Source organism: Brachyistius frenatus, unplaced genomic scaffold (assembly GCF_029030835.1).
Source record: "Brachyistius frenatus isolate BFR_SWC_R1_liver_20210118 unplaced genomic scaffold, ASM2903083v1 Contig_17, whole genome shotgun sequence".
In the NCBI taxonomy this organism is placed as follows: Eukaryota; Metazoa; Chordata; class Actinopteri; family Embiotocidae; genus Brachyistius; species Brachyistius frenatus.
In genome coordinates, this window is record NW_027210616.1 from 5,233,354 (window position 1) to 5,256,577 (window position 23,224).

The 23,224-nt window shown below is 39.4% G+C and overlaps 1 protein-coding gene across 2 annotated transcripts in view; it reads left to right on the forward strand.

Annotated features, from left to right (window-relative positions):
* pcdh11 (protocadherin 11) overlaps positions 1 to 23,224 on the forward strand; it is a 128,187-nt gene that overhangs the window by 47,114 nt on the left and 57,849 nt on the right. The window contains exon 4 of one of the 2 annotated variants that reach the window (XM_069694510.1): positions 6,347 to 6,406. The exons of the other annotated variant lie outside the window; for it this stretch is intronic. Coding sequence (XP_069550611.1) covers positions 6,347 to 6,406 — 60 coding nt within the window. The remainder of the gene's footprint in view (positions 1 to 6,346; positions 6,407 to 23,224) is intronic. 2 annotated transcript variants of the gene reach the window in all.

Here is a 23,224-nt window from a genome sequence, read left to right on the forward strand (position 1 = left end):
AAGAAAGCCTCAGCCTCATTTCAGCATAATTGTGTCTTTATATTAGAAATGGTTTGTCATGCGTGCGCACACAAACATATTGAGTCATGCACAAACACTCATATGGAGGCATACACACAGGGAGACAACTCTTAATCTTTCTGACACACACATGTGAACGCTTACGCACACTTGCTCACAAAATACACGACAAAGCACATATGCGGCGCACAAACACAAAGCGAATGTCCTCACAAAGTAGATGAGCTCTATTCTGTGTCGAATGGAAAGCATCTGCAAAGCCAGTTCCTTTCGGCCGTGGAGGCGTGCGTCAGCCGGCAGAAGCGCCTGCTTGGTGTCCCAGGGTGGCTCGCGTAACACTTGGCCTGCTCCCTAGCCACTGCCTGGATCAGAAAGGCCCACTGCTATTATCCGCGTGCTGGCAGCACTGAGGCTAGGCTTAGAATGACAAATTGGTTAGAGGGAGCGAGTGACGAGAGCAGGCCAAGAAATATACTTTGAAGAGAGAAATGCATTTCGGGTTTTCGACAAGCATGCGACGTTATATGGTCAAGTGTGCAAATCTGACTCCTGCCATGTGGATTGATCCAGATCCCAAAGACACTTAAATGAGGCGAGGCTCTCTCATCAAGACAATGCCAGAGTATTTATCTTAGAAAGTCACCCAAAATATGTCTGTCAGAGAGCTTTTCAGCATGCAGTCTCTTGTCTCGTGGCCTCAATTTGAATCAAACTGCCCTTTCTCTCCAAACTATCTGAGCAACAATGATTTTGTCCTATTTACTAATGTTTCAGACCCTTAAATTGTTGTATTTTTCACAAATTTTGAAACACACATTTAATTATACCAAACTTAATCTGAGGAGACCTTTCTACTTACTGGATGAATCAGGGAATTTACATAACTCATTTAAGATGATGACAGAAATAATCTGCAAAAATTGATATATATATTTCTTTTTTTTATAATACCATGCTAATATGATTCACACTGATAAATGATTGATTCAGAATGTATTACTTAATTCACTATTTCAACAAACTGATAATTTCCAAAGATTTTCCCCCATCACCATCTGTGATTACAGACAGTTAATAATGCTCTGCATTTACTGTTTGGCAAAAGCAGTTTTCACAAGGAAAATAAATACTAGTCTGAACAAATGTTCGTTTAGTTTTAGTACTGAACTCCAGTAAGAGAGCATATAAAGTGTGTAGACATGTAAGATCAAATATGATAAAACAAAAATAAAAAAATGGATAGAATTACACCCGTTCTTGGTCAAAATAGATTGAAAGCAGCAGCATTGTCCGATCCATTTTTAAAGATATGGTGGGCTGATAGGTGAACCTTTGCTGAGCCACATGTGGTACATTCATGACATATTTTGAATTCAGTAGCAGCTCGCTTACTCAATCTAAACCTGTATCAGTTTGTGAAACTTTGTCCTTTTCAGAAGGTATCAGGTTTCTGAAAACAAAATCTCTGAATGCAAAGTCACAGCAACCGCATACTATAGGCAATAAAAACAGTATTGAGCTTCCTCGATCTGTTTCAGATTATCAAAAATCCACATAGAATGAAATGCTGCTTTAGTTAATCCACAGCAATATTGCATTTGCAAAAACAATCTACGGTACCAGAGACTATTCAAAATCTCAGGGACAAGGAAAAAAAAAACTGAATGAGAAATGGCAGTATTGTGCATAATGTAGTGACTGGCTGCTTGATGCTGGAGGTGCACTGGATTGTAGTCTACCTGAAGTCAATGTACAGGTAATTTTGCAGAAAAATAGAAAGACATGAAATTGTGAATTTAATTCAATCCAATAGCTGCTTGAGCATGTGAAGAATAATCCAATATATTTAAGAATTACCACATTTTTCTTGTCTATTTAGACGACTGACTTATTTACAAGAATGTGGTGCTGCTGTATTAAGTGAGAGTTTGCTTTAAACACAGCAGCTTTGTAGGTTGTAATTACATTGTTTTTCTGCAGGCTTGTTGGCACCTTGGTCAAAGGCAAGCTCCGGTGTGCCTCTAGGACTCCCCCCTCATGTAAAGTAGGGCCCCTTGCCTTGCCAAAGCAATCATGACATTGCACTGGTGCAATGCTAGGTCTGCAAATAAGCCATGTAAGAAGCACACACACAAGATGTTGGATGTAACCCTCTCGAATTCCCTCTCTCAGCAAACTACAGAGACGAACCAGTTGGCATCTCTCGAATTTGGTTTGAGGTTGCAGAGCATTTTACTTTTGTTGTCAAATTGCTTTGCAAATGAGGCCCACCCTGGCACAATTTCAAAGAGCTTGCGCTATATGTGCAGCTTCCTTCAGGCACTAGTTTCTGAACCTTCATCATTCTGTATGCATATGCACAGTACTGCGCTAAGCTCACATGGAAGACTAGATAAACATGCCTAGCTGGGAGGAAGATGGAAGGCAGTATGCCTATGTCTTGTCAGCCTGTCTGTATGTTGATTTTCTGTTCCTCTGCTTGACTGACATGGTCTCTCTAATAACATGGCAGGTAGACAGTATGAAAGCCTCGTAGGTTCCTACCCATTAAAATGATATTCAATCATTTTTTTGATGGCCTTTTTTTTTGCCCGAAACCACGCCTTATAATGATTTAGGGTACGAGTGCCATTCACGTTGAAATGTTGTGTTGCTTGAAGCCACATCAAAATAATTGTTTTGATATGTTCCGTTTTTGCCTTGGCAATGACATTAATAGGAGGTGATTGTACAATGAGGATAAAGACATTTTTTTGAGGTATGTTGACTAAATTTGAGCCACGGATCCCCTGGCTCACAATAATAGTTTTTTTTTGTTGGTCCGGGCATCACGAAACAGGCATTGCTTTGCGATACAAGTGTTGCACATAGTGCATGTCCCTTTGATTGCATGTCCAAGACAGGCACTAAATAATATTAATGCAGGGATTGAAACATTGCAAAATAGCCCAAGGCTCAGAAATTGCTAATGAACAGCAGCGGGGTGCAGTTGGGGTTTCAGTGGCGGATAAAGGCATTTGAAACCCGTACTTCATGTTTCAAAGGCAAACAATCTATGACTGCTTTATTTATGCTCCTAACATCTATGCCATTGCCTCAAAAGAGGGCAGACTTGAAATGTTCAATGTGTAAAACTGTACAGGATTCTATAAAATGTTTAAAAAAAAAAAAAAATACTCATCGACATTTCATAAAAGCATTAATCGAGCTTTAGCAGCAGGTATCTTAGCTTGTGTGGAGCACTTGCTCGTGTGGATTGATAAGCAGCGTAAGCACAATCTCCATCATCAGTATATTACAAATATATGTGTTTTATGCTTGTTACAGCCCTTTCTAACGCTGCCTATCAAGAAATATTCTCACACTGCAGAGAACCAGCAAGCAAGGGGAAATCCATGGAGAGGGATAGAGACAGAAGGCAGAAAAAAAAAGAGAATATATTTGGTGCTATGTGCTGCAGATCAAAAACATGGCAGTCACATGATCAAAGGCATTTGATAATCCTTGAACTACATGGCTCCTTTAATCCTAGTGAGAGAACTATATTTTATTGGGGGGGGTGGTGTGGGGGAGACAATGTCGGGGTGGCAACCAGAGCTAGAAAAGCAGTAACTAGCTGGTAGAAATGCAGTTTGCTAAATGTAGCACGGTGCTTTTGAGGGAGCTGGGGGAAGGCGACGGTATAAAGCCTCCTTGTATGCGCTTAAAGTGGAGGCTGAGCTGATGGGTCGAGAAACACAAATGTGCCACAAGTCCCTGTCCACTCAGCACTAAATGCCGCTTTTGTTTTTTTTCACGAAGCTTGTTGGGGATGTTGGCTGGTTGAATGTGACTTGACTGCTATATGCTATGTCTGGCGCATAGAAACAGTTCACAAGCTACACAGGGTTTGGGTAAATACTTGTTCCAAGCAAGTTGGCTTCCTTTGTTAGTTCTACATTGTACTGTGGATTTGGCTAATGCATTACAGAGTACATAATTAAGACTTGGACAATTCATGGGTTGCAATGGATCGAGTGCTGAAGCCCAAACTAAAGCAAAGCAGAAATGATTCTTACTAAATCAGCATGTCTCCAAGAGCTCAGACGAAGACACATCATGTTTCAGCTATCTTTCCGTTTCCTCAGAAAATTATTTTTGTTATGTATCATAGCATTGTGCTCTCTGGGCCTCATCAAATTACAATAACCACCCCAAGCACTCTGAAAAGACAAAACCATCGATATGCGGTGTAACCCAAAACCCTCTGTTGCAAGCCTTGTCAATAGTGTTTCTTTATCAGATGCAAAATGTCCCCGGACAAAGGTGAGTCGAAAAGTGACAACTGGTTTCTCTTCCATGTTCCTTCACTCCACTCCAGTGTGATTTATCTCTAAGTTAAGCTTCCTTACGTAGGCTACGAGCTATTTCTCACAAAAGCTACATGGCTTCCACATTGATGATGCACCGATGATTAAAAGTTACCTTACATGTGTGAGTTATACTGGAGCTACATTAGAAACACGAACATGGTGCAAATTAAAAGTGATGTTTTGCTGCACTCAAAGAATAAAATGAGATTCCAATGAAATAAAATGCAAAAATAAAACAATTTTGATAATAGCCTGGGGACATTTTTTATTGTGTGTGTGTGTGTGTGTGTGTGTGTGTGTGTGTGTGTGTGTGTGTGTGTGTGTGTGTGTGTGTGTGTGTGTGTGTGTGAGTGTGCGTGCGTGTGTGATAAAAGGCAAGAATTTTTTTTATTATCTATGGTTGGTATCCAGCTATCCAAAGCACCAAGTCCAAGCAGAGTTTTTAGAAAGCCATTATGTTTGCATTTGTTAATATTGCCTTTTGCACATTGTTTGTACTTTCAAATTAAAGTAGTCACTCAATATGGAATACACCCTCTGTTGTTTACCTGCAATTTCAGACTGACTTTAGGTGGCTCAATAATTTTTGCATATTTGGGCTCTGATTTTTTACTCTAAAGATTTTTGCATTTCTTAATGGCTCCTCAGGCTAATTCTAGAGTGAATGTGGTAAAGTTAACTTCAGGTTTTTTAAGACTTATATTTTAAGTGTTGTTCCTTCTTGATTAACTTTCAATGTACACTGTAGAAACGTCTGTGTATTGTAAAATTTGGAATTAATTAGGATATCGTCAGTTTTTAATCCACGTGCAATCAGTAAGATAAAATCTTGGAGGCAACGAACAGAAAAGAACAGAAGCAAATTCCATTTCCTGCATCTATTTCCGAGGGAAATAATTCATGTCTGTTTGTCACTTCAATTAAGATATCATGGTTATATTGCTTACTCGATCTGTAGGGAAAATTTTGTCTACTAATTCCATCATCCCAGCCAGGCCCATTTATTCATTTATATTTCATGACTTGGTGTTTACGCTACGGTGAAGCCTGGCTGTTTTGTTTTTTTTCCTCTCTTGGTTGCCTTGGCCAGTGAAGTGTTCTCCTTCTACGCAGCAATGAAATATAGATGTTAAGAGGCTGGAGAGTTGAGTGTCTCATCTGTCCTGGTGATACCATAAGGCAGCCATTAATAGTGTCACGGAGCATCAGACATACCACAGGCACATAATTGGATATGAGGACATAACTGAAAGCACCTGCTTGGAAATCAACAGGGCCTTCCCAGGAGGCAGGCCCTTGGTAGATTCCCAAAGAAGTGTGCAGAGCCCGTGTGCCTCCCTGCTGGGTTTGCTTCACCCATTGCTCTTTTCATTTCTCACTGAGGTCAGCTCAAGATGGCTGTTTGTTTTATTTTTTTATGATGGCATTGTGAGTATGCAAATACTTTGGTTCTTTGCATAATCACAAGCAGCGGGACCATCTGTTGTTGGCTTGTTGACTTACCTTGTGTCTGCTTTTAATGGTGTTTTCTTGTATCGGAGTGATGTATTGGTGTATTAACAATGTGATAATCATTTAACCTCAAAAAATGCAATCAGGCTTGTATACAAAAGTCTGAACATATGTTCAGTGAAATCTTCTGACAAAGAAGGATTTATAATCATTGTGGAGGGATAGAAAGAAGGGGAAACTGGAAAACAAAACAAAATGCATCACTATTCCCGCTCACATGATGTATGATAAGATAATGCTGTCAAGATAAAGATTTAAAATGTGACTGTCAACAAAAGCTGTGGTCTTGGATTAGCGGGCGGCAAAGAGTGGGAGTTGAGAGTCGCTTAACCCCTCTAAAATATATTGCAAAAATGCTAATAGCCAGGGCTAGGGAATAAGCTGAAACTTCTGTCACTGAAGATTTGCTGGGAGATGCCCTCCACTGAAAACATGTCCCTGATAATGTGTTTTTCTTGTAGAACCCGGGCCAGACACCGGAGAAGTCTTTTAACTCACCACCCCCCATTTGTCCTCATAAGGTAGGCTCCTGCTTGCTTTCGTCCAAACTGGATAAACAACAATATCTGAAATAATTGCAGATATTTTAACATCTGATGTTCTATTTGCCATATCATCGCAGGATTCTGAGCAAAAGGATGTGCGAATGAATTTGTTTATCGCTGATTCGTAAAGAAAAATGTTTTCCTTTTAAAAAAAGAAAAACAACAGCTTTGCCTCTGTTCTATTCTTCCTCTCTGCATTCTGTTAATCATTCTAGATTTATTTGACGTGAGGCGAGAGGGGCAGATTTATTCAATGCTAATTAGTGCTGCACATGCACAGTCAAAGTCATCACTTCACTCTGATGGTCTCGAGTCATCTCGGCACACTGACTGAAGTAACTCGCCCCTTCAACCCCTATGCATGCCTCTTGCAAATGTGATAATGTGCTATGTAGTGAAATTCACACAATTTCAGTTCACTAAACACCAAATGTGTTAAAAAAAAAAAAAAAAAGGGAAAAAAAGCCTGTGTCCTTTTCTGGATGAACGGCCGTTATGGCGATGAGTGGCTTATTGCAAGAGTGGACCCTGGTTAAAAGGAGCCCAGTGGATGGAAGCTGTCTGACAGCCTGTCATCAACTGTTCAAAGCCTAACACCACTCTACATCCCTAATGCACAGCTAGCTGTCTAAAATGACTTTGGTGGCATTGAACTCTGCAGACAGAGGTAGGACAGTAAATAATAACAAAATATGATACCCCTTCCCTATGGTCTGTCAATGGCAAATCACAAGGAAGGCAATCAAGTTTTTCTTTGCATGTCTGTCAGTGCAAAATAACACTGCATGTCCTTCAAAGAGGACCTGAACTTCTCACATGTGGGTTGATGTGAAACTACAGTTTGACATGAATGTAGAGTAAGATGGGATGTTACAGAAGTTTTCATATAAGAACACCTCTGTTTCTTTTTCTCTACAGAGCAACTCTATCTACACTATGTCCTGTTACTTCTGGCCGCCATATTTCTGTCTCATTATCTCTTTCTCTGACTTGCTCTCTTCCCATTTTTACACAGCTGATCAGCGCTGATGTAATAGGGGAACACTGTGGGTTTGCGGAGAGTGTTATTCACGTTTTAGCTGTTAGCAGCGGAACATAATCTCCCTTTAGTCAGCTCACATTAGTCTCCATGATCCGTACCAGCCCAATATGTGCAGCGAATGCAATGGGCCAGCTGGGGTAATTTAGTATGTCAGTCAGCTCAGGAGGCTGGTAAAATGAGTAAATGGTTGGATATGATTTATATGTAAAGAATATTCTGATTATAATGGCTCTCAGAATAGAATTTCCTGTCTTTTTAAACTTCTCTTCATCTGCATTGTGTGCATCCCCCAGATAGATAGTGAAATGAACAGAGGGCTTTTAAACTGACTACTCTGTGATTATATTAAGAGTGTGAGAGCGAGGAGAGAGTGGGGAGGGAGGAGATCGGGTGCCCGAGCACTAAGTATATATAATTGCTTCTTGACACATTGGCCAAATTCTGCAGTGCCAGGATCTGAGCGAAGATGATTAACGGCTGTCCAAGTGGGTGGGCACTGCAGGTCGTTCGGGGCCTTTGGTTTCCATAGTGATCCGAGTCTAAAGGCCATATATTGCATAGTGAATATCCCAGAGGTCCACACATTGTTAAACTGCAATTATAACTCACGTGGAGAGCATTGTCTGTCCACTGCAAACTCTCTTATTCAGCCGCCAAGCGTCTTGCCGCCTTTTTTCCGCTCTCTTTTCCGTTATTTTCTCCTCTATTTTTCTTAAATCGTCTCTTCTAGCTGACAAGAAGATAAAGACTGAAAATCTTGCATTATGTGAATAATTGATGAGTGGGCTCACCTCAGTGCATCATTACAGTACGGCAGTCAGGGTAAGAGGTGTGGGTAAGATCATATTTCTGAGACTCGGCTTCAGCAGGTTGGAACCTGTGTCAGTTTTTCACAAGGTTTTCTTCTGAATGTTCACCGTAAATAACAGCATTGCATTATACCCCAACAGGATAGGAATGCAATTTGAACAGGGATGCGCACATAAATGCATGCTTCTGAACATAAACAGAAGAATCATATTTGTAACACAGATGGTAGACATGCTTTTCTGCCTGTTTGACAAAATGTTGTATATTAAGTATTTGGTGATGATGGGGGTGTTCTGGCTGATCCAATTGTGTTTGTGTTAGTATGTGTGTAATAATGTGTGCATGCATGTATAAGTGAGTGTATGTCTATGTGAACGGCACAATATAAATAGATGACAGATGGAGAGGGCGAGGGATGGGGGTGGGGATCAAGCACCTCTGACAATATGGGGCCTGCACTGCACGTTGTTCCTGCCAGCTCTGAAATTGCTATGGTAAACTAAAGCCGTGCAACACCAGGACGCCATTTCACAATTTTATTTCCCACAAAAGAGAATCTCTCTCGTGAAATGTCACATAATGCAAAAGTTGAGTGATGAACATGCGAGACACCTTACTGCTCGAGGCACACTTTACCCTGTGAAGTCTGACTAGGACATAAATGTAAAGACACTGATGGTTGCAAATAAAATGCTTAACGAAATTCTATGTGTAGAAGTATTTGAAGCCAAGGAGAGGCCACTGAATAAGCACATCTTAATGATGATTCATTCTGTATAATAAAAGAAAGTCCCTGCAGCATCCAAACAAGAGGCTAGGCATGCGGCAATTAAGCTTAGTTATAGTCATCAAGCAGACGATGGGTGGTTAGCAAGGCATCTTCCTGGACATGTAGGTCTGCATTCACGTCCTTGCAAGCGCACAGACAACCCCCCTCCCACCCCCCACCTCAATCTCTCCCTCTCACATACTCTCCCACAGACACACACACACACACACACACACACACACACACACACACACACACACACACACACACACACACACACACACACACACACACACACACACACACACACACACACACACACACACACACACACACACACTCAAACACACATTTCATTTGAGGTAAATGTGATCTCAAAAGACAAGCAGCAACAACCCACGGCTCCATCAGGGTGCCTGAGGTTGCATTGGTGGCCATCGTCAAACAAATAATGCTTTGTGACTGAAAAAAAGACAATCCAAAAGGTCACTTGTGACCTCTGGGACCAGTACTGTGCAGCATCTGTCACTAGCAAGCACTACATGTCTGTGTCAAATGGCAAAAGGTATGCGGTGCAGGCAGCCTGCCATGTAATAAAGGCAGTAGGTCTATATATACATAGCATCACTGTCACAGCAGCAGGCACAGTAGCAGTCTACCACATGCCAAACTGTATACACGACTGGATGGATAACTTGAAGCTGGTCACAGAATGGCTAATATTATGCAAACACTTTAAATGTACGCACTTTTGAAGGTCACACATCGAATGCTGTATGAATAAGTAAATTCACATCTACCGTATATTCATATTCTGTGGCAATTCCATTGAAAAAATACTCAAATGCTTTGTAATATAATCACAGAATAAGATTGAACTGCTTCTAAAGTACTTTTGAAAGTACTCTTGTCATTTTGAATGACATATATTACCTTCAGACTGACAATTTCAGATGTTTTACAGATGTTTATTTTATACTAATATTTTAGGAAGTATTTGGCATACTTTTCTACAGTGGCATTCCTTTATTGGTTTATGAGGTTTAGGTACGCCTCAGGGGGCTGACTAACATTGACTTCCCTCCATATTTGATGTTATCTCTCTTGTCACACAATTTCCACCAACAAGGGTTAATGGCATCAAAAATTCAGGGGAAATTGATGAAGGAAGATAAAATCCATGTTTCCCTCTCAGCCAACTTGCAATGCTCATATATCTGAATCAGACCACACCTCCATGTGGAACAAATCAATAATATTCCATTTCTAACCAAATTCCTCTTTTTGAATGGTGAAATCCAATCTTCATAGACACACTAACAAATTGGATACCCCGACAGCTGCATGAGAAAAAGAAACAAACAGAGACAATGAGATGACATTGGTTGTTCTGTAAAAAAAAAAAAAAAAAAAAAAAAATACCATGCATATTGTGCGAAGAAATTGCATATCTCACAAATTTAATTCTGAATTCTCTCAAAGTGCAAATGAGCCAGAGTTCTGTGGTGGGGCCTATATTTCCCAGATATCCTGCACTGCACTCTCTAGCTCTCTTTCTTGCTGGCTGTCCTTCCCTCTCACTTGCCACGACATATCTCCCCCTCCTCCCCCCACACACCCCACATGCAGCTAAACCAATCAGGGATTTGAGAGCCTTGCTTCCAATCAATTACCACCCAAATCAGTGCAGAGGCCTTTGATATAGAATCATTTGTCAAATCAGTGCAGATGGCTGGGGGCAGGTACCCCTGTGCCATAGGCCATATCCATGTGGAAATCTCTGCTCAGGGTGGGCTCTCCTGATGCTCCCCAACCTATTAATGGGAAGTCATTGTGTGCTCCAGGACTGCAGTCCAGCTGCCTGGTCCCCTAGATTGCTAATGTATAAGCATCTTAGCCTGACCAGCGGATAATACCAAACCCCAGAGTCTACCATGATTTGGACTATTTTTAAGGCAGGCAAAATGTGATTTTCATAGATCCTACTTGAGGTGTTCAAATGGACTGCACAAAGGCTGCAGGGAGTGTACCCGAGGTGCATTTTTAAAATGCAGAATTATCACATTTGACCTGCTGCGACAAAATATACTGTAGTACACAAGTCAGTCCACTGAAGAAGGAGACTCAGTAACACCTAACAGAAATTTGAATTTTCATCATGCAGGTGCACAAGCTACAGCTGTTCACATGTGTACCTTCACCGTATGGTCTTTACTGTTTGGGTTTTTTGGTAATTATGTACTCATTATTAATTAAGTCTCTATTAATTTACAAAATATGCATACAAATAACAAATTATACTGTAAAAAGAAAGCCATGTTAGAATGCATTAAAATCAGAATACACTACAAAATTAATTATGTAGCATAAATACATCTTTGATATTTAATTACAAACCATTTATGTTGCTGTGTACAAAAGACAAAGTATTTTGTTAATAATACTAACATTTTTAATTCATCAAAATGCAACAAAAGTCAGTACACCAATTACTAGATAAATTCTATTCTTTTAATTTCTAATATTTTGTATGTCCACCTTTATTTTTGATGAGAAATTGTATCTATCATGGGCATTAATAGTCTTCCATAAATCTATAGAGGATTGTTCTACTTTTCTTCACAGATTATCCTTTTTAGATGTTCTTTGATGGAGGGGCTTTATTGCTCTTTGTCAGCTCAAAATCTCCAAAAGGCTATACCAATTTACATAAATAATGCCTTCTATAAATGTCATCTCGGCAACACTTTTTGCACTCATCCAACTCCAGCACACTCCCATCTCCATATTTCACAGTCAGCCTGTTTTCAAAGTCCATGCGGGTAGGAGGTGTTTAAACCTCACCAAATAGTTTCTGTGCCTAACGATAACTAAGGAGTTTTGGTGCTTAAAACTAACCAAGTAGTGTCGGTGCAAAAAATAATTAATAAGTAGTTTTGGTGTTTAAACCTAACCAAATTTTGATCGTGTCACATTTAACCCAAACCATGATATTTTCCTAAACCTAGCCATGTGTTTTTCTGGTGCCTAAACCGAAGGCATCTTGTAAGTATGTCTGAGATGCTGAAGGGTCCATGGTGGATATCTCTGAGATGACAGCTGGTTGAACAAAACAGCTGTATTTGATGCTCTGGAACAGTAACGAGTTGTCACAAGTACCATACAGTTAGTGTGATACTTGTGGCCAGGTCTGTGCTAAACATGCTGATCCCAACAAATGTATTTTGGTTTCATCCGACCAAAGAACATGCTGCCAGTACTCATCAGACATTCTTTCCTGTTTTGAATTTTAATCTTGCAGTTTTGTGCAATTTTGTGAGCCATAGTTTTCTTCTTGGACACTCTTTGTCCATAGAGGGTGACTTCATGCAATGTCCTTTGCCCTTTCTAAACATTACTGAAATGCTACTTTTCAAAGGTAATGATTGTGCCAAATTAGAGGCACTTATCCATCTGTTTTTCAATGCATGGGTGTATAAGTAGTGAAGTGTGTGTGGCAGCATAATTTAAGGACAGCCACTGCACCTTCAGTTATTGGTAGCATGGCTCTTCCTGTACCTCCTAACCACTGCTGCAGCTGTGTTTTGACTTATGTAGCCTAGAGATGGTCTTGTACCCTCTTCCATTTTCATGAAGTATCCCCATCTGTTTTTTGGTTTTTTTGGCAATTCCTCACCATGTGGAGCCATGATGGATTAGAATCACTTGCCAAATTTGAAAAAGCTGTTGTATGCACAGACCCTTTTATAACCTTGTCCATACGGGTAATTTTGATTGGAAAATTACAAGTTTACTCACTGACTTTTATTGCAGTGGTCACAGGTGTACTGACCTTTGTTGTACTTTGGGGACTGTATTTTCAATAGTATTTCTAAAGTAAACTATACATACCCTGTAACTTACCAATAATTCACATTTTTTTATTCTTTAACATTTTTGTCATACTGCATAAAGATGTACTCTAATTTGTTGTAACAACAACCCTGAAACAACAACCCAGCCAGGATGTTGTCCCCTAAATGTTTCCCATTAGATGAAAGCTGTATGGTTAGATTTTCATGTTTAATGACTTAAACAAAGCCTTTTAGGCCTCATTAGTTTGCACACTGGTGCAAACTTGATTGTCTTGGTAATAGATCTAAAAAGTTCAAGCAAAGAGAACTTGTGTCCTCAGGTGATCTGGCTTGTCAGAACTGGAATAGAATAATAAATAACTAAAAACATAAATAAATGTATAAATAAAGACCCTCGAAATCTAAAATCTTTAATTTATAGATGACGCATTAATCATAAGACGTTCAAGATTCATGGTTATGGTCTAAGTCATAAAAAAGCTTCTTTTAATGATTTTATTCATGAGCAAACTATTATTCAATTCCTTCATGTTTCAGTGATGTATCCTGGCCTCTTATTTCTTTCCTCCCCACTATTATAAATCAGTACAGTGCTGAAGGATGACATGGATGCCAGCCCTCAGTTCTTTTTGCACGAATAAGACAAGTTCTCTGTAGCGTTTGATACGCATTCTTTTAGAATGTGTCTTCAGATCAACACAGCACCACTGTTTCTCTTGTAGACAGAACAAAGATCGCCTAAATTAGAAATGAAAAATAAATCTTGGAGAAAAAAAACTAAAAATCTGAGGAGACCATGACTGCGAGCATAAACGACCTCAGTGGCCATTTTGAGCTCTGCAAACATATTGTACCCAAAGCTGCATTTTAGCAGCTATCAGCATAATCATCAGCAAACTGCATTCACAGATAGCCAAGTGGGTGCATTGTCTGTTCCAGTTACACAACATATAGTCATCATACAAGCAACACTTTCATCATAGGTGCTAATCAAGCTGCATCTCTAATATATGTCAATATGTCACGTGTTTTGGATGTTATCACCTATTGTTTTAGGAGGTGAAGAATATTAAAGTATTACACATAACTAGCCATACATCAGTTAAATCAACATGTTTTTTCAAGCATATCTAACTATACTATGAGAGGTGCATCATTATTTTTGCTTTATTCATTGCCAAATGACTGTTTTGACGATAGCAAGAGCCATTTCTCTTTTTTGTTTCCAGTTGTAAAGGACACAATTTGATGTTTTTTTGTTTTTTTATATATATATTATGACACAGGTTTCATGATCTCTGAAATGACATTACTTCAGACAGAAAAGAAAAAAAAATAACAAAAGGAATAATAGGAGGAAATTACAGTTTGGAAATGATTGCAAGCACGTAAGCTCTCAAGGCAAGAACAAGATGCAATGCTCAGGATATTTTTCTCAGCCTTTGCCTTTGCATATTTCACACTGGCATAGTCTTTTGAGATGTAAGTCATAGAGAGCAAATTTGACTCTGCATGCTAAAAAGGCATAAATGCAAGAAAAAGAAAAAAAACATAACCAGCAGATGACCTTATTACACTCAGTATGTACCATGCAGTAGCAATATTGCCTTTATTTGTCATTATTACCACCTGCTATTACAGAGAGTGGGAGGAATATCAATTTGACAGAGAGGGCCTCAGACTAAATGTTAAGAAGCCCCCCTGTCATGTGAGACACATCCCGACTGTTCTGAGTGGGCAGATATGGCTGTGTTTTACTACTTATGGATATTCAATGGAAGAGGCACAGAGCGGGTTTTGCTCTAATAAGGCATTTACCAATGCAGAGTAGCACTGTGCACTGTGAGAACATATGTTAATGCACTTGGCTGTGGCCACAGAAACAGCAAGAGGTTTGGAAAAAAAATAAAGCACATGGGACTGGCCTCCTGGAGCACACATTTGCCTTCAACAAAGATATTAATATGACTGGTGCTCAGTAGTGGAAACAGGGGAAAAAAATTACCCTGGCAGTGAGGGGAAGTTTGTTTTGGTGATGGTGATGGACCCCAATTGAGTGAGGCAGGCTGGGGAAGAGAGACAGCTCTGCACTGAGTGGCTTTTGAATTACATCAATTGCACACCTCTAAGTGGCTGCTCTGCCAGAAAAACTGACATCAACATATTTGAGGAAGATACGCTTGGAACAAATGGGGATATGACTTTGAGCCTTGTCTCTGCTTTATCAAGACTGTGCTACTGGCTTTGTATGAAGGATTCTCTGTGTTGTGTTCTGAAGAATTGACAGTGTATGCTGTATGTAGAAGTCCCCATGAGGAAAGATACTGTAGAAGAAACAAAAATGGCGACCCTGACTCAATAATTAATTTTTATGCCTTTTTACCGTGTGTTTATGAATGCTTGACTTTGACTACAAACAGTTTGTGTAGACAAGGATTTGCTGCATCCTAAAATTGGCAGGTAATTGTTTTGTTTGGATTTCACATTTATATGGATTTCTTGAAAAAAATATTAATGAACTTGCCATTGCTCTCACCGGAGACAGGGGAAGAAGTGATGTCTCTTGAATATTGAGTATGTTAACCCATATCATTTTAACAGAATGGGTCAAAGTGGTACTTCTGTTCTGGGTGGATCGCATGTTTATGTTTAAGCCGCAATTACATGTTCTTCCGCCTGTGTATAACATCTTCTTTAAAAAAAAAAAAAAAAAAAAAAAAAAAAGTCTACTGAGTGGTCTGTTTTTTGGCTTTTATTACCATTATCACTGGGAGAAAGAAAAGCATTGCCTCGGAGTCAAGAGCTTTAAAGACCGGGACTATCGCTAGTAGTTTATTAATGAGCATATGATGAAAAACAAATACAGCACTGAAAAAAAATAATTTACAATATCAGAAATATACTGACATTCACAGATCTTTTTTTGCTTGACAGTATTGTTCAGCTCTCTGACAACATAGTTATGAAGTGTGAGAAATGCAAACAGGAAGGTGGTGCTGATGCTAAAATGGAAACAATGATACAGTTGGTAGGCATAAAATAACTGTAGTCTTTCTGTTATATTAAACTTTTGTGTGTGAAAAAATACTCTTTATTTAGTTGTTGTAAAAATGGCTGTTATGTTTTTTCTTTGTAATGGAATATAGTGACATATTCAGACAATACATTTGTGATCTACTGGGTGAGAGCAAGGACTTTTTAAAATAATTGGTTGTACACACATTCCAGATGCACGGAAATAATGTCTTTATCTTTGTGCTAAATTTGATCTCTTAAAATACAAATACATTTCTGTGTAGTGATCAGATTACATATAACTGGAACAGCAACAGATGAAGTCTTTCTGAAATGAGACTTGTCAACATTTCAGCAGGAGAGGAGGCATATTATTGTTCTTGGAGACATTGATAAAGTATGATCACTTCTTGTTGTGGGGATCTCATTGAGATGTATAACAAGGCCACAGTCGTTTGGATTGTTAATGTTTCACAAGCTTCTTTGTGAACTCCTTATGCCTGTGGTAATATGTGAAGAATGACAGTGAATGCATTTTGAAACCCAGATGTCATTCGCAGAATGACATTACCAATTGGCAGCGAGCTGCGTGTTTAAATTTACGACAGAAGCAACTCCCACTTTTCAGGAGATCAGTTCCATAAATGTTTGGGGAATCATGAATCAGTATCATCACTGCGCTTCGTGTTTGTCAGTGAATGACAATGATTCCAGCTCGTTGCTTCAAACATGAGCTTGTGATTCAGTATGTCATTGCACATCACAATCTATGGACAATGCCTCTGCCAATCTCAATGAAGAAAACTGTCAGATGTTTCAATGGGAGGGAGATCAAACAGATGAACCACTCACCATTTACAAGGGAATATTGATCAATTTAAGTTATGACACATCAATGGGGCTTTCCATTCTCTTTCCCATGTTTCTCCCCGTGACAGTACACTTAGTGACCACTTTATTACACGCACCTCCCTACTAATGCAGCTTCCTCCTCCAGATTGTGAGTCAAGCTTTTGTGACTCACTATGCAGAGAGACAGGACATGCAGACGAGGTTGAACAGTTCAGTTACCGGCCGGCTAAACATAGGCTGCACACGTGTAACCAACATCTACAGTATGTCGAATTTGATTCCAGTCAAATCCTTCATCGTTTTCTTTCATTCTGATGCAAGACATCATCATTAATGAAAGCAGTTGCTCAACTAATAACCTGGTGTGAAAATGCACATTGTACATTGTACAAATAAAGATGGCCCACACATCATGGTTTCTGTTGCAAGATGAAGATGAGCAAACATTTTGCTGAAACTCTTTGCATTCATCCCACCTGGCATCAACATCAGGGGGTGTTGTAGAGGTTAATGGGGTAATGTGAAGTGGAATAGTTTCTTGGCACAATTAGGTCCATAAATATCAAGTATTCTTCAGGCCACAGCACACTTAGCATTGACATTTAAACCTACAACAGCTCTCCCTTCTGCCAGTGGCCACCAGAATTAGAAAAAGGCTGTTGATAACAGCTAATGGGATTCTTCTTTGGCAACAACCTTGTGAATAATAGTTTAGCACGCTGGGGTCTAGTGGCCAGTGTTTCTGAAACATCTGCTTTTTTTTTTCTTGTTTACCAGCAGCAACATCTTAGAGCTGTGTGGCAAGTCTTTATGTGTTCTGGCGAATGATATTGTATTCATAAGACAGAGACTGTCACTTGTAAAGGTCTGCATGATGTTGTGCATTAGTCAGATAATCATCATCCATTATGACAGCTACAGCTGACATGCTAACACCAAACAAGAGAAGGATTAAGTCAAGCCAAAGTTCAGAAGGTGGAATATGTTAATCAGAGTGAATATGGAGGATGGGATGGTGGCCGGTCAGTGGCTGTCTGGCCACTGCTTGATTTTACAAATAAATCATGAAGAATGATTCAACAGGAGCAAGCTGACTTCTGTTTCGTCTGTACAAGTATAACCATAACAGTATAATGTCAAGTCCTGCCAACATGGTTAAATGCAGCTCATAGCAACAACAGTATGGGAAGGTTATTGGGAATATCTCACTAGGAAAGTGGAAGACCTCTGCCGCCTTTGCGTTGAAAGGCAGAAATGTACTTGGCCCGAAAATAAGGTGAAATACGCAGACTAGCCTATTTTAGCTTAATCTAGTTTACTTAGTTTGCTGAACTAAAGAAGCCTTTCGGATGAGAGATGAAACGTCTTCAAGAATTTCAGGAAAGCCCAGTTGCCTTTGGACAACACTTAGGTTAGAAATGGCAGTACATAAACACGTGTAGAAATGTAGTGTACAAATAATATTGAACTCCTGAACTCCATCTTGTCCCTGTGTCAGTTTGTATGACTGCTGACAAGGATGTTTATCACTCTTCTGTGTTCTGGCGGCAGAAATAGAGCACATTTTCTGGGAGCTGCCATGTTGCCTGTTTGTGAACGCTTTCAACTAGGAAGTGGGACGGTCCCAAATGTGAACTTTCCCTGTTCCCAGCTGCATGAACACATGATAACTGTAGCTGTATAGTTGTAGCATTAGATGCAACATTTCTGTATATGTGTAAGATAAACAGGAAGCAAAGGTAAAAGCCTTTAGCTGTATAGTTGTAGCAGTACAGTAGATGCAACATTTCTGTATATGTGTAAGATAAACAGGAAGCAAAGGTAAAAGCCTGCCTGCTAAAACATTAGCCAAGGTGAATCTGAGTGTAGGCGGTAAAGGGTGAGGTGTTTATCTCTGCAGTGCAATGAATAGTTGATATTGTGGGAAACAAATGGAAGCTTGACTGAAAGCAGAAAAATGCCTTATGTCTGCCAGTGCTTGGTATATTTATGATAGCCTTGCTCCTGTAAATACAGCCAACATTATTGCTGACCAGGTGCAACCCTTCATTTTGTTTTCTTTAGAAAGGCGTTTTCGAGCAAGATAATGTGTCATTGTCTCAAGATGGTTCCAGGAAATTACTTTACTTTACTCCAGTGGTCTGTACAGTCCCCAGATCACAGTCTAATAAAACACTTTTGCGCAGAGGTGAAGTGGGATGTTCACAGCATTTGTGCCACTGAAAAACTGCAAAAACTCTGCTGTCAAGTCAGTATAGTTCAAATTCCCAATGTAACATCTCTGGCACCTTGTTGAATCAATGGCTTTAAAAAAAATCTGGTAGTTCTGAGGGTCAAACGAGGGCCTTACATGGTATTACTTAGGTGTACCTAATAAAATTGTCAATGAAAGTATTTACAATACTGGTAAAGGACTACACTTCAGTCAGAGACCTCTGGCAGAAATATTCATTCCCTTCCTTGGCTTCTTAGCATAGACACCATGACATCCTAAATTTGCATACTAGTAAAGATCAATGTAGCTCTTGGAGGCTGGTGTGACACTTATTCAAAACAGCTCCCCTTTTTTTCCCTGGTGTAGTCTGGAGCAAAAGGGGGTGAGCAGGCAGTGAGTGATGTGGGTATGGAAAGCCAGACACTTCCTCAGTCATAGTCAACCTCAAAGAGCATTTTGTCATGTATCTTCACTTGGTAAAGTACCTGCAACCCTCTTCACATCGCGACTGAATCAAGATCTGTTTCACACTATTGATGCTGTTTGATGTCAGTAGAGATGTGAGAAAAAAGTAATGGCGGAGTTAAAAATAAATAAATAAATAAATCTTCTCTAAAACTGGCTGAGCTTTTTTTTTTTCTCCTTAGCACATGAATGATTTTTGGTAAGTGATAATTATTAAGTTAGATGTCACTGTATTAGGAAGGATGTCCTTCAAGCTGCACCTGATTCCAAGGGACAGCTTGACAAAGCTCACTTTGAATTTGGTTGAAAGCATGGCTAATTGAATTTTGATACGTAATTAAATCAAGCAATAAATCTGCCCAGATCCCACTGCTACCGACAATTCAACACTCCTGAGCACCACAAGCTAATTATGATGAAGTTATTATCTCAGCCAAAGGGAGTTCTCTGAATGGCTCCTTCTGCATCATGTAGAATCTTTTCAACTAGAATGTACTCAACCTTGATCAAAGGGCATCTCTCGCTATAAATGTCACTTGCTCAGTTGATAATGTATCCATGTTGACTGCACTCTAAAGCAGGCGATCACTTAAAACAGTCACAGCAGAGACATGTTTTTGACTTAATGCACCAAGTCTGAAATTATCAGATGTGTTGTAAGTCAGCAGTTACAGATGGTAGTAATTCCTGTCAATAATCCCTCGATGTGTAGGAAGTGGCTATATTGATTAAACATGGATTTAGAGCATCATCCTCATCATCTGGTTCCCAGTCTCATATGGTTAATCAATTACATCCCCTGACGATTTAAGTGTGCTTTAGATGCCATGCACTGCGCATGTAATCTCATGACATAAGGTATTAAATGATGTCTAATTATAACTTTGCAGCTATGTGTCATATCATACTCTTTTAATACCTTCCCTAAGAAGACAAATTGGTGTGACAGTGGAGCTGGGTGCTGCATTTTTATTCAGTGTTTAACAAAATTTAGAACTTCATTAAGATTGTCACAAGATGCTTGTAAATAAATATGCATACATGAATAAACTGTGTTTCATGATCAGTCTGCTTAATTCTGAGAAACATTTTACAAAAGAGGTGAAGAGAGGCATAATTCTCTAAGTCCCCAGACAACCTTACCAGATCTAGCTGGTATGGTTTTCATAAATGAATCTTCTGCAACAATTACTGGAGTAGCCTCCTTCCGCATAATTTGATGAGCAAAGAGAACATTGATGAACTTTTTTAATTATAACGCCGCTTGGGATTCTGACACAAACGCCACAGAAGGGGAGGGGGTCCGCGCTACAGCTGCTAGGGAGCTCTTTTTTTTTTTTTTTTCCCCTTTCTGTTTTTTCCTCTTCCTACACCCCCCCCCTCTTTTTTTTTTTTAATTCACCCAATTTGTTGGTCCAAATGAAACAGCAAAAGGTTAGAGTGTGGAGTAATTAACAGCAGCTAGCCTAATTAAATCAGGAGGGGCTGGTACACTGGGTGGATCAATACCTCACTATGAGTGAAGCGAGTGGCGGGATTGTCCAGGGGAAACACACATGTACGGACCACTTAATAATAATAAGCTGATGAAAAGGCAACACGGTGTCCACTTGTAAATCAAAACTGGTTCGAACACGCGGTGACATTATTGCCGTCTGGTAATTGCGTTGAAGGAAAGTTGCTCCTTGTGCACACTCAAGAAGTTTACAGGATTTACACCACTCTCTATGGTTTGCTGAGAGGGTTTCCCTTTATTGAATGTCAATAAGTACATCAATACACTTTAGACAACTGAACACCAATGCAGAGGTAAATGGGTATTCTATTTATCTAAGGCTACACTTAAGTATATTGAAGACTTTATTAGCCCCTTTTGATGAGAAGGTGTTTTGTTTTGCAACAGTTTTATCACGTTGTCTAAAACATGCTGCGTTTGCCAGAAATATAAGGGATGTAAACTTGAACTCTAATCATTGTTTTTTGGCTGAGACATTCGTGCCTCTTGTGCCAGCACATATGAGCAGATAGCATGCACGTCAAAATGTTCCACTGCCAACATGTGTATTATGCATGCATATGTCTGCATATATGTAATTGTATTGTGGCCACCTTACAATTGTCATTTTGCTAAACTCAGACACATCCATCAAACACAGACACAAACCACTTGATAGCAGAGCACATGCTTTTTCTCCTACCCTCTCTGAACAGCTTAAGTAGTAGACTGTGACACGGCCCTGACAGTTTTGGAATACTGCAGCCCCGGCGAGTCCTACTTGACCATTATTTTCATGGAATTCATGCAGAGAGACGAGCTGAATCGCGGCCGACTGTAGTGAGTTTCACCAGTGAACCCAGAGTCAGAGTCAAAACAAATGTGAAAGAGGCAGGGGCGAGTTTAGGCAAGCGGATAGACTGTGGCCAGCTAGCATGCTTCCTGTCTCTTCGCCTTGCTCTGTGCTTCCCCCCACCTTCAAAGGTATTTACACTACGAAATAATCTGTTATGTGGGAGGCTGTAGAGATGGGAGCAGCAGATCTCATTAGTGTTAAACTATTAGGAGCATGAGGACCCCGGGGATGAGGGGTTTTAAGGCTTTCAGTGTAGCTTGAAGTTATCACATCATACGCTCTTTAAAAATGTTTTCACAAACTGCAGCAAGGCAGCTTCATGCAGCATTTTTTTTTTTACTTTGAAGTTATTGCAAATGGAACATACTCAGCAAAGCTTTGCATTGTGATGCTGTCTCATGCTGAAAGATTGCAGAGGTCATAATTGAGCTCAGACCTCAGTGTCATGAAGCTCAGAGGTCAGGAGAAAAAGTCTCATCAAAGAAATTGGAATAACAAGATGCATAGTTTGTTGCTTTGGTAGAAACGAGTCTCTAGATATGTCATTCATTTTAAGTGTATCAGCTACCAACTGTGTCTGTCTTGTTTTTAAATGTGCTTGAATGCATCCAGTGCTTGATGACTTCAGTTGTGGCTGTTAAATATCATTTGGAGTGTGATCTTACTTCATGAATATCTGCCGTGACGCATACTTTTACACACACAAGTTTCTGTATGCGATGTCTTCTGAGCACTGTCAGTGAATTAAAACACTGTTTTAACATGTTTTAAACGTTCCATTATCAGCAGGATGAGTCAGCTAATACTGTTGGCTGAATAATTTGATGTCCTGGTTCTTCTATCTAAAATTATATCATAGTTATTTTGAAAAAAAGTAATTTAAGATTTAATTAGTGCTAAATTAGTATTACAAAAAAAAAAAAAAAAAAAAAAAAAAGTTGAAAGCTGCTGAGACAAAGTTATTCTGCCTGCTCATAAATTAATCAGCACTGGCTTCATTTTGAGAAACAGACACGGAAAGTGAATCAGCTTCAAGCTTCTAACTTTGTTACTAACAGTCACTAAAACAGTCATTTGGGCAGTTTACTGATTTGAGATTTGCCAATATACAAAGAAAGTAGTCTCTTTTATAATTGAGTGTATTATACACTTCTGTTTTTGAAAGTAATAGCAAGAATTTAAATTTCTGTTTCGTATTTCTAAAGTTCTATTATGCTCCCTCATCCGTGCAAATAAAACATGATTCCAGGGATGTCTTATTTGATTTTCCTTTATAATAAAACATTAATACAATGATCCTTTCTTTTTATGGAGGCCAGGGTAAGATAGCTTTACACCTTTGTCTGAGGCTCAGGGTTTAATGAAGACCTAAAAAAAACCGACAGAAATAATGATGTAAAACCTCGCTGTGAAGGCCTCAT